The following is a 12,572-nucleotide window of genomic DNA, read 5'->3' as shown; positions in this document are numbered from 1 at the left end:
TAGAAGAAAAAATATCACTCATCGGTGCAGCTCCGTGGCAGAGGAAGGCGGCCGCAGAAGCAGGAACGGCTAGACTTGTCAAATCCCTAAATTTATTCTCTCTCTCTCCTTCCTCTCTCTTCCTCTCTCCTCCATCCCCTCCCTGTGACCCGTCTGCCACCGCCGCCTGCCGCGCCGTGCCGTCCCGTCGCCGCACGCCGCGCCGGCAGTCCTCGCGCCCCGCGCCGCCTTGCGCCCCGCGCCATCGCCTCGCGTCCCACGCTGCCCGGTCGCCGAGCTATATAAGGCGCTGAACAATGCTCCCCCACCTCACACACTCTCTCTCTCTCTCCCCGAGCCCCTCCGCACCTCGCCACCTCACTCCGAGCGCGTCGCCGCCGGTGAGCATCCCCCCGGCCCCCTTTCTCTCTCTCTCTCTCCCTCTCCCTCCTTTCCCTTCCCCGTAGACATACCTGGGCCGCCGCTCTCCGTCGCCGACCGCCGCCGCCGCTCTGCCGTCGGTGCGCCGTTGCCGCTTCTCCGTGCCAGCCGAAGCCGTCCCTCCGGCCGCCGCCGCTGTCCGACCGGCGCTCCACCGCCGCCCTCCGCCGTTGGTGCGCCGCCGCAGCGCCACCGTCGCCGCCCGTCACCCCTCCCTCTCTCTCGCCAGCTCGTGCTCTCCGCAGCCGAGCCGGCCGGCCCCCTCTTCTCTCTCTCTCTCTCTCTCTCTCTCTCTCTCTCTCTCTCTCTCTCTCTCTTTTATATCCTCCAGAGTCGAGTCTGAGCCGAGCCGAGAAACCGAGCCGCTGAGCCGAGCCGAGAAACCGAGCCGAGAGCCTGAGCCGTGATCCCAGAGCCGAGCCGTGAGCCACGAGCCCGAGCCGAGTCCAATCCCGAGCCGACTCAGCAGAATATTCCAGGAATATTCTCCTCTTTTCTTTTTCTGAATTTCTCTCCCGGCAAAATTTCCAAAGCCCGTTTCTCCTCCGTCCTAACTCCGTTTTCATCGATTCTTCCACCGATATTCATCTAAATTCGAGATCTACCCAATCATGTCAATTTCATAATTTTTGTAAATTGTTTGGTCATTGTTTTAATTGTGTGATTGATTATGCCTTTGTTGTTGTTGCGATTATTAGAAGAAGGAGCATTCGAGGAAGACCCCGAGGACCCGGAGTTTGAAGAAGGAGCAGACGAGAACTTCAACGAAGGCAAGTCCTACAACCATTGATCATGTTGATCATATATTTTAAATACAACCCGTAGAGTCGCTGTTTCAAATAATAGGAGTATGCATGATTAGATTAATAGTTGTGATTTTTAAGAAATGCTAGAATGGTTATGACCCAGCTTGTTTATCTCATGCATTGTCATTGTTACCTTTATTCCGTTGAAACCATAGAAGGATCCCAACATCAACTATAATGATTGTTTGGATGAATGCTTGTTTACTAGTATGCTTAGGATTGCTTTGCTCAAAAGAAAGAACTAGATTATTTACATATGATAATCATGCTTTACAATGTGAAGTGATGTGTGCTTGGTGTGTGTGCGTGTAAGACTTGTGTTCTTGGGAAAACTCTAGAGTAGTGTTGACGAGGGTGAGTAAGGTGCCCCACAAAGGTGGGAACTACCTTGGAGCAAGGTTCACCTTTATGGTGTTCTTGTTGGGAGACTCTTGCCTCGGTCATATAAGGACCGGTTCGCTGTGACATCTCACCTAGTATCCACTCGTACAACCACATGGCCTGTATGGGCAGAACTTGACCTAACCCCTCTGATTTAGTGCGGTACCCACCCGGAGGCCAGTAGTGGCAATGGGGATCAGGAGAAGACTTGGGTAGTGTGTAGCCCAAGGTCCGGCTGGTGATATTGTTGAGGCTATGTCAAAGCCTTGGGATTGCTAAGTGGTCCTTCCCGTGAATCTTCTAAGGCCCCTGGTATCTTAGTGCCCCATAGGTGGATATTGTGGCTTCGTTGTGAGGTCGTTGCGTCTCGTTATGACAGCTTCACCAGTTGTTAAGGTGGGAGCCTGTACATATCTTGTGGGTAAAGTGTACAACATCTGCAGAGTGTTAAACCTATCCGGATAGCCGTGTCCTCGGTCAAGGACATGCTATGGTTTGGTCACAATGATTAGCTTTTCGGCGTGAGTATCTCCTTGGTGTGTGAGTGAGCTGTGTGCCCGTGTTTTCAAAAAGAAGGATTTTAGCTTTGTGCCCTAAGCCTCCTGACTGTATGTCCGCTGGCAAAAGACTTGTGGGAACTGGCGGGACGGATGTATCTCCCCCAGGGCCGTCAACCCCCATAAACTCAACTTATGTATTTCTCTTAGGAAATGTTTTTATTGAAGTTAGTCTTTGCTAAATGAACCTTGCATCAACAAAACTAGCTTTCCACAAAACCTAAAAGACTCTATAGTCTTACCCTTGATCTACCTTTAAGCATCTAATTTTCCCCCCTTGAGGTAGGACTTGCTGAGTACCTTATGTACTCATACTTGCTAATTATGGATCCAGATGATCCAGAGGCCGACTTCGTCGAAAGAGAAGATGAAGATTAGAGACACTACCAGAAAACATTTTTTTCCTGACGAGATTTATCGCTCCTGACGGCTCCACAACCTCCGACAAGAAAATATTATCGTTGCCTGACGTTGTGGTGCAACCGTCAGGAACAAGTTGACTGCTCGTGGCAGGAGGTCACCACTGTCAGGAACAAGTTGCCTGCTCATGGCGGGAGGTCACCACCATCAGGAGAGCTCTGTTCGTACTGAGTGTAATTTGGGGCGCAAAGCGAAAGTTCACTACAGTGCGCGTGGGAACGGCACAAGGCACTTGGCGCGAGCGAAAATGCAGTGCGCGGCAGCTATTGGCGTGAGCACTTAGGCAGACATGTGGGCCAGCTGAAAAGCAAATACGTGTGCTGAAGAAAATAGCAAACAATCCCCATCCCTTTCCTTTCCCCATCCATATCATCCTCTCCCCCAGAACCCTCCCTCCCTCTATCAGGCGTGCACTCCATCTCCATGGCTCCTGGTCTGCAACTTCATCCATCCCCTCAATCTTGCACCCCCCCCCCCCACTTATTCCTCCAGCCTCCCCCACCATACACCCACAAAAATCAACAAGAGCAGATTTATTTGGGTGAAGTGGCCACTGCAGGTCTAGTGAGGTGGCTGCTGGATTCTCACAAATCTCAAAGGAAGATAGTACAATAATTCTTACCTCAAGCCAAAGTGGAAAGCCAAAGGATGCCCTTGGTAGAAGCTCTGATTTACTTCCATGCTCCTTCTTGGTTGACTGTCATTCACCTTGGATTTCAAAGGCCGCTTTGCTTGTTTCACAGTTATTGGTAATTCGGAAGACAATATTCTCTTGATTTTGGTTGTCGTCGGCCGTCCTCCACCTACCTTGCTGCTACTACGTCGTCCACAACCCTCCTCTCCCATTGCCATCTGGTGCTCCCATCTGACATTGTCGCAAGCTCCCTATGTGGCACCCCCTAGAGGTAAGCTCCTGTCTGCCCCCATCCTTTTTGTTCTTTCTAGCAGAAAATGATACAAATAGCTGGAATCATGGGCTTTCTGCTGCTTATCATTGTGCAATTTCTTTGATTGCAAAACAGCTTTGTCATGTACTAAGCCAATCTTGAACAGCGGAGGGTCCAAATCGAAATGCCTCAACTTGATAAATTGACTTAGTTATTGGGTTTTACTGATGCATGTAACTGCATGTTGGTAGCATCTAATTTGATAGTAATTTGCTGCTTGTTTGTTTGATTGTTTGTATATTTTCATCCATAACAATTTTTTTTCTGTGTTTTAAAACTGAATTGGTGAAAATCTTGGTTAGAAATTCACATATGTTTTTATATGAAATCCAGATACAAATCATCAATGGCAGACCGTGGTTGGATGTATAGTGGTTGGAAACGTGGTAGACCATCAAATGAATGGGTTGACAAAACAAATAAGTTCTTAGATCATTCCTTCTCCGTGCAAAGTTTAGTTGTGGCTGATACGATTAAGTGTCCTTGTTCCATGTGTCGAAATTATTTCAAACACAAAAGGCCCAAGATAGAATTGCACTTGTGTCAATTTGGGTTCAAGAAAAATTACCAAACTTCAGCACATGGTGAGAGGCGTCTCAACCATCGTAATGATGTCGGACCTCAATTAGAGCTTGAGGGATTTGGTGAGACAGATCGGATGGACAATATGTTAGCTGATTTAGTTGGAGACCATCCACCAGCAGTAGATGAGACACCAACAGCCTCGGCTCAAGCTTTTTATAGGATGGTTGCTAGTGTGGATGAGTTAGTACATGAGAAAATATTGCATTCAAGTTTGTCTGCTGTAGCTCATCTTTTAGCCATAAAGTCACAATACAACCTCTCAGTGGCCTGCTATGATGACTTTATTGAACTCATGCATGAACTCCTCCCACTTCAGTGTAAATTGCCTAAGGACTTCTACCATTCGAAGAAAATGTTGGAAGGCCTTGGTATGCCATATCATAAAATTGACGTGTGTTATAATAATTGCATGTTGTATTACAAAAGTAATATTGACAAAGAGAAATGTGACATTTGTGGTACCCCTCGCTACGAGGATGGTTTGAACAAGATCCCTCGTAAAGTGTTGCGCTACCTGCCCATAAAAGATAGGTTGCAAAGATTATATGCACATGAGGAGACATCAACACTAATACGTTCACACAAACAAACTCTTCTCTCCAACTCTAGTAAAATGGTGCATCCATGTAATGGAGAGGCATGGCAACAATTTGATGCAGATTTCCCAAACTTTGCACAAGAGGCAAGGAATGTTAGACTTGGTATAGCAACTGATGGTTTCACACCATATAGCTTGGGTGCTGCACCTTACTCATGTTGGCCAGTATTTGTTGTTCCTTATAATCTTCCTCCGGGCATTTGCATGAGGCCAGAGTATATCTTTCTTTCCCTTGTTATTCCGGGTCCTGAACATCCTGGAAAAAAATTAAGTATCTTGATGCAACCTTTAGTAGATGAATTGCTCAAGCTATGGGAGAGGGTAGAAACATGGGATTCTTCACTAAAGCAAAACTTTAGGATGAGGGCAGCATACATTTGGTCTATCCATGATTTTCCTGCCTATGGCATGTTTGTTGGATGGAGCACCCATGGGCTTTTGGCTTGTCCTGTGTGCTTATGTGATTCCCATGCCTTCCGTCTATCTAATGGTGTTAAGCCTTGCTAGTTTGATTGCCATAGAAGATTTCTTCCTAGGGACCATGAATTCCGAACCCAAGCAAATGCATTTCGCAAGGATACAGTGGTGCTGGATGAACCACCTAGGCGCTTGAATGGAGAGGAGATTGAAGCCCAAATGAATGGACATGTACATGATACCCAGAATTTTGGCAAACAACACAACTGGACACATATAAATTGCTTTTGGCAGCTTCCTTACTTCAATAAATTAAAACTTCCACACAACATTGATGTCATGCACAATGAGAAAAATGTGGCTGAAGCTATTTGGAACACATGTTTTGATATTGCAAACAAGACTAAAGATAATGTAAAGGCTAGACAAGACTTAGCAGCGATTTGCAATCGTCCTTCACTGCATTTGGAGTTAAAGGGAAATGGCAGGTGGCATAAGCCAAGGGCACCCTACTGCATTGATAAGAATGACAAGATCATAATTCTAAATTGGTTCCAAGAGCTAAAATTTCCAGATGGTTATGCAGCCAACATTAGGCGTGGGGTCAATCTGCTACAGAAGAAGATATTTAGTTTAAAAAGTCATGACTTCCATATCTTCATGGAGCGTGTACTTCCAGTTGCATTTCGGGGATTCGTTCCGGAAAATATTTGGATTTGTTTGGCTGAGCTTAGCTATTTTTATAGACAGTTGTGTTCTAAGCAAATCAGCAAAGAATCAATAATAGCATTGGAACAGAATATTGTCGTCCTAATTTGCAAACTAGAGAAGATATTCCCCCATGGATTCTTTAATCCTATGCAACATCTAGTGATGCATCTTGCTTGTGAAGCTCGATTAGGAGGTCCTGTCCAATTTCGCTGGATGTATCCATTTGAGAGGTAAAACAAAGTAACTTTATTGTCTATATATTTACTACACTAGTGTTAGAATTAATTAAATTGTGTTCCTATGTAGGCTTATCTAGCGACTTAGAAAGAAAGTACGTAACAAAGCTCGAGTTGAGGGCTCCATTGTTGAAGCTTACCTTGTTGAGGAGGCAACAAATTTCCTTTCTCTGTATTTTAAATCTCAAGTGCACTCCATTAGAAATCTTACTCCTAGATATGATGATGGTGCCTCAACATTTCAAAGAAGTTGTGACCTTGAATTGTTCCAGCATGCTGGTAGATGCATAAGCTCACAAGGCCACCGTGACCTGACAACACCACAGTGGAAGGCAGCATTCATATATATAATGACTAACATTCTAGAGATGGATGACTTCTTAAAGTATGTATTTAATTTACTGCATTTATCCTAATGCATTTGTCTAGAATCCAAGTATAATAATGATGAATATGTCCATGTAGTGAATTTGAGCAAGAACAATGGAACAGTCAACGTGGCCCTAACTTATTTGACTGGTTCAAGAAACTAGTAATGTCCCTGCTCACATGTAATTAGCTATTTGTTTCATACTTAAATCAGCAAACACTAATACATATAATGCAATTATTTGCAGTGTTCAATCAGATCAAGTGTTCACAATGCTTTGCGTCAAATGTCCTATGGGTTTCGTAGAAGAGTGTCCTCCTTTGGCTGCTATGATATTAATGGATATAGATTTCGCTCAGAGTAGTATGAGAGGAACAAAATAGGATTAGCCACAACTAATAGTGGTGTTTGTGTTACTAGTTTTGATGAGGATGGCAACGCTATGGAGTATTTTGGTGTTATTGAGGACATCATCAAAATATCATGGGAGGGCAGCATGCAACTTGAGCTAGTTTTATTTGATTGTCATTGGTTCGATCCTACTTCTAGCGGTATTAGGCGTACTGAAAATCTGGGTTTGGTAGAGGTCAAGCATAGCTCAAGACTTTCAAATTTTGAACCGTTTGTCATGGCAAGTCAAGTTACTCAAGTCTATTATCTCCCTTATGCTTGTACAACCAGATCAGATTTGATGGATTGGTGGGTGGTATATCATGTAGCACCTCGAGATCGTTTGCCTCCAATTGACAACAATGGTTCTTCTAATCTAAATGAAGGGCCAACAGATGAAATGGCATTTTTTTCAAGAGGATGGGCTGGATGGTTCATTTGTTATTGACATAGGAATCAATTTAGAAATAAATACTCCCCTTGCTTCTGATGAGATTTCTGACCCAAAAGAGTTGGAGGTGCTAGAAAAGCACAACAATGGCCCTGATGATCAAGAAGAATTCAGTGATGAAGAATATAGTGATAATGAAGATGAGCACATTCTGAATTGCTATGAGGAGGAAGATTTCTGAAAATGATTTTTGTATTGCCATATGTGTTGTGTTACTTTTGATGTATTTGGCAAACTTTGTTGCTTCAAGTGTAGTGTCATGGCTGAACACATGAATTGTAATATTATTGCGTCCAATGTTTCTTCCTGTGTTTCTTATGCTTCCTGCATTGGTCTGAACATATTTGACTTCTTATGCATTTTAAAGTTTTAAAAATAAGACTCTAAATCTGAGTTAATGTGTAATGTTGCAGGTGATGGCGAGGGGCTTTAACCACCGGGTTGACAAACAATCTTTGGTGAGGAGTTCAACTAATGACAATGTGAGTGATCCATCTACAGAAAAGACCGTGAGGGGGCGCACCAAACTGAAAAGGCCCCGCAATGGTCAAATTGCCATCTTACCTCTTGGTGATAAGTGAGTTCAATTTAAACCCTTTCAATTTCATTTATACGTACTGTTAAATTGATACATTTCCAATTTTCTGTAGAATCCTTTAGAGATTATAAAGAGCTAAAAATCCTTTCATGCATGTATAAAGTGAAAAAGTAAGTCTTGTAACGAATATCATTGCTTACCTGGCTTGCCACCATTCAGCACATTTGCTTTAGCAGGCTCAACACCATAGATCTGCATACACACATGCCATGAAAACCGAATACATGTTTCAGAAACACCACATGAACTTCTATAATGCAGATTTTCTGCCTGGTCTATGTTAGTACCTGTGCATTGGGGTTCTTCTCTTTAAGGTACTTGCCAATGCCCGTGACAGTGTCGCCACTCCCTTTAACTAGTTCACTGATACCTTTAACTAGTACCTGTGCATATTTTTTTACTTCCTCCAATTTTTTGGCAGAGCTTAATTCACTGATACCTTTAACTAGTTCAGTTCTCAATTATCAATTATCAACATGATTTCTATTCTACAATTTCATTTGTGCTTACTATTGTATAAATTGTAGACAATTTGTGTATGTGAATTACTCACTGGATGATAAGATGAAAAAAGGACCAATGCTTGGCGCAATTCTGAAACATGAATACCCACCTATCATTGTGGAGAAAAATAGTGCTGGAGTGGAAGTTGAACGCCATGCATTTTATTGGCGGGATTATTATATGATGGAGAGGGAAGACGATGGGACAACTGATGTAGATCGCGTGAAGGAGGAGTTCTGGGTAAGTGAGGGGATGATTTGTATTCATGTTCATTGTTAGCTTATAAAAACCATACTACTTTGTTGTACATGTGTACATCAGTAATATGTGATGTTTGTTATTTGTCTATAGAGTATCTATTCAGTGGGTGAACATCTTGAAGATGAGGCTGAACGTGAACAACTTGAAGAAGAGGCGGATCATATCTTTGAAAAATACGCAGCCAACCAATGTAGGAACATGATGTACCAAGCTCGTGTGGATGCAGTGAAATATTTCTTTAGAAAAATATTGAGTCGGCCTATCAAGGATCCACTAGCGCGGAAAAAAGAACTTACTTTCGAACAATACTTGAAGTGCAAACTTGATTGGATCACAGATGAGTCCTGGGGGTCACTATGTCAATATTGGTGCTCTGCTGGGTACAGAAAGAAACGGAAGCTGGGGCAAGATTCACGCTATAAATCAGAAGATGTAGCTCAAAACAGGGGTGGTTCAAGGCCACTTGGCGAGACCCAACAATATCTGGTTAGTTTTACGCCGCTATTATAGTGTGCTTCATTGCTGTTGTTGCTCGTAGGATTTTCCATACAGATAATCTAATGAGTTTTTGCCACACAGTGTAGAAAGTCAAGTATGGACCTGAGAAAGGCACTATCATAAACACTTATTGCTGCATGAAGGCTGGTCTTAAAAATTGTGATAGCAGTGGGAATAGCGGTCCAGTCACAAGCGGATGTGCCACAAAACGTGTTGTATGTTTTAGTACCGATTTTTTTTAATACTTATAAACTTGTTTGCCATGAATGTTAACTTCTATTATTTTAAAGGATGATTACAATGAAGGCCTCCAAGCTGCGTATCCAACTGATTGGCAGCAAAGACCTTTTGATGGAAAAGTTATGTATAACACCTTAGGTGGCATGCCTCATGGTCGTATGGCAATAGCAGATGGTGCTCTGAGGAAGGCTGACATTGTGTATGCTGCAAGGGCAAGTAACATTAGGCCATCCAACTCCATATCTTACCAAAATCTCAAGAGAAGATTTGATGAGGCAATAGAGGTCAATCGGAACTTAGAAAAAGACAATGAAGTGTTAAAGAAAGACAATGCAGTGCTGGTTCGGCGTGTAAATCGTTCTGATCATCTAATTGAGGTAATTCTTGTGCTTCTCTATATCTTTTGGCTTGAAGATGGAAGGCCCAAAGATGATTTTTGATTTCATACTATATATATGTAGGTCCTTTATAGCAAGCTTGAGATGGAGATACCAGATGATGTTCCTGAGCAACAAGCAGATGAGACGGTAAGTACTTATCTGACATGATCTTCATCTTTCATGCATAGTAGCCTTGATAGCTGTAAGAAAGTTACTGCTTGATCAAAATTAAGGCAAGGAGCAGATTCAAGCAGATTGTGGACTAATGTGTTAACCAGGAATAATGAATCCTAGAACTAGTCATATCAGTTGTGGTACATAGCAGTATAACTATACATCTTGTATGGATGTTAGAAAGGCATGAACATAGTATACATAGTAGTCAAATTTTAATTTGCGTTCATTTCAATAGCAAGAAAATATATTCTGATCTCTCATGCAATATTTTTTTATTCTTTTGTTACATGTAGCAGGGTGCTGCTGTAGATGGATCATCTCATGCTTCAGAAGATATCCACAACAACATTTCTGAAGAGGTGGACTAGCCCTTGTCAACACTTGCTGCAGATTTGGAAGATTTTTTTGTGGATGCACATATTTTGTCATGCGATGGATGGAGAACTATGGTTGGATGGCTGCTAGGGTTGAATTAACCTTTTGAGTGAACCCACTGATTTGTGCCATGAACTAGCTAATTTCTTGCACGTTGTGTGTGTTAGCCAAGTTATGGCAGATTTGAAAAATTTGGTAAACATAGATGTATGTTAGGCAAGTCATGGAAGACTTGCAAAATCTGGAAAACATTGATTTGGTCATGAACTAGCATGGCAAGTTTGTTTAGATGAAATTTGATTATTGGACACGAATTTGTGCTTTTGAATGTCTGGTAGTTGTGATCTGTCTAATGTGGTTCTATATATATATCAATGTGTGTACTTACTGATTAGGCCTGAAAACATCCCTGACAGCAGGTAACCGTCGGGATTTTTGTCATTTCTGTCGTGAAAACTACGTCAGGATATCCCAATGTTTGCCTGACGGAAAAAAATCCGCCAGGAATTCTTCCTGATGGTTACTCCTGACGGTCGCCTGTCAGTGAATGACCTGTTAGGATTGACGGAAGAGCTGACGACAGAGGGAGCTTTCCCGACGATCACACCGTCAGGAATCTAGGCCACTCCATCAGGAAAAGGTTCCTGTCGTCCGGCCATCGGGAACCGGTTACATTTCCTGACATCTCATTCCTGGAGGGTTATTCCTGACGGTTTTGATAGCATTCCTGACGGTGTGTACCCGTCAGGAAAAAACTGCTTCCTGGTAGTGAGAAGCCGGTTTCGTCTGCACTCAAGTTGCCTATAGGGCATGGGTCGCTTTTAAATGTTTCCGCTGTGTTTTGAGGGTTGTTAATTTATGCCTACGAATTTCTGTTGTAATGAACTCTGTGTTGTACTTTATTATCGTAATTATTCGATGTATATCTGTAATGTCTACTTCTGTTGGAGTTCGTGCGTACCAACTACTGATTGAGGGACTTGTATAAGTTACACGAGGTGACCCAAAAGAGGGTCCGACAAGACTCTTGCAGCAGAACTGCAGGCGAAGAAACGAGCGCATCGCCGGAAAAAAACGGCGCACGGCTCGCGTGTTTCTTCGCCGTCACCGTTGCCTTCCTCCGTGCAGCCACTAAAACATGTGCTGTCAAACACAAGGAGAAAGACGAACAGCTTCGTAGGAACAGGGAGAAGGACAGGCGGCCAGCAGGCCACGCCGGATCGCCGGCGCCGCCGCAAGGCTTGAAGTACACCTTCCTCTTGGGGAACACGCACATGTGATACGGTGAACAGCATCTGGGAATCATAACGCTTGCTTCTCGTTCTCGGCGTTCAGGAACAGGTCCCTTTGGATCAGGTGGAGGAATGCGGTCGGAGAGGAGCTCACCGTGCCGACGCCGTACACGGGCATATGTCCGGAGCTCCCTGAGGCCTCCAGTAAGAGTAACCAGAGGCGCTGACCCCCGGCGAGCCGCGGCACCAACGGGCGGAACGCGGACGTATGGATTCGTTGGTAGGATGTGTGACACGGACAAGAAAGGCGTCCCGTACCGCCCACGTTCGCCGCCCGCCGCAGCATCCTCTTGGGCAGCCACGGCACGGAGAGCGCGAGCCTCAGCCATGGTCCCTCCGAAGCGCTGTGTGGCGTACGCGGCGTGCAGGCGGATGAAGTCCTCATCGCCGGCGCAGCAGGCCACGGCGTCCGGGTGCACCTCCCTCCCTCGCCAGGGGCCGGTACGCCGCCTTGATCTCCCCTCCCCCCTCGCGCGCTGGCGTCCGCGCCCATGCCGAGCACCTCTTAGCGCGTCCTCTGCACCAGCGGCGCCAACGTCGCAGATGCATGGGCCACGCACCGGTCACCGCCTGACGCGAAGCGCGCTCCGTCATCTTGGGGAACAAGAACATGGCGACACGGTCCACAGCGTCAGGGTTCTGAAACCTTTGCTTCTCGACTTTCTCACTGCTCGAGAACACGTCCGGGGCTCCTACGACGTCGTACAGCGGCTCCATCGCGGTCGGGGAGGGTCTCACCATGCCGAAGCCGTTCACCGGTAGGATCTCCTGGAGGTTCTCCAGTGATGGAGGCGGCGCTCCGGCGAGGCAGCGACCCTGGCCTGGGCGGGAAACGAAATAACGACCAGCCCAGACGGTAAATGAAATGGTTTTTGCTATTTATCTGTCGACAAATTTTGAGCTCTCTGATCTGCTTTGATAGTTGTGCACTCGCTGATGGATAATTTTCCGTTATCGG

General features: G+C 44.8%; 1 protein-coding gene across 1 annotated transcript; it reads left to right on the top strand.

The window, feature by feature from the left end:
* Positions 1 to 3,328: 3,328 nt before the first annotated feature.
* Positions 3,329 to 10,635, top strand: LOC133905376 (uncharacterized). Its single transcript, XM_062347138.1, has 7 exons — positions 3,329 to 3,489; positions 7,703 to 7,866; positions 8,415 to 8,631; positions 8,743 to 9,138; positions 9,237 to 9,767; positions 9,852 to 9,917; positions 10,244 to 10,635. The coding sequence occupies exons 1-5, from the start codon at positions 3,472 to 3,474 to the stop codon at positions 9,390 to 9,392; spliced, it is 951 nt and encodes a 316-aa protein (XP_062203122.1). The 5' UTR covers positions 3,329 to 3,471; the 3' UTR covers positions 9,393 to 9,767; positions 9,852 to 9,917; positions 10,244 to 10,635.
* The last annotated feature ends 1,937 nt before the right edge of the window (positions 10,636 to 12,572 follow it).

Source organism: Phragmites australis, chromosome 22 (assembly GCF_958298935.1).
Source record: "Phragmites australis chromosome 22, lpPhrAust1.1, whole genome shotgun sequence".
Classification (NCBI taxonomy): Eukaryota; Viridiplantae; Streptophyta; class Magnoliopsida; order Poales; family Poaceae; genus Phragmites; species Phragmites australis.
The sequence above is the reverse complement of the archived record's forward strand: the minus strand, read 5'-3'. Positions and strand labels throughout refer to the sequence as shown.

What these genes read in the sequence shown, in the direction of transcription:
- LOC133905376 (XM_062347138.1), top strand. An exon ending in GCGTGAAGGAGGAGTTCTGG is followed by an intron (nt 8,632 to 8,742) that starts GTAAGTGAGGGG and finishes ATTTGTCTATAG; the next exon opens with AGTATCTATTCAGTGGGTGA. An exon ending in GCGAGACCCAACAATATCTG is followed by an intron (nt 9,139 to 9,236) that starts GTTAGTTTTACG and finishes CACACAGTGTAG; the next exon opens with AAAGTCAAGTATGGACCTGA.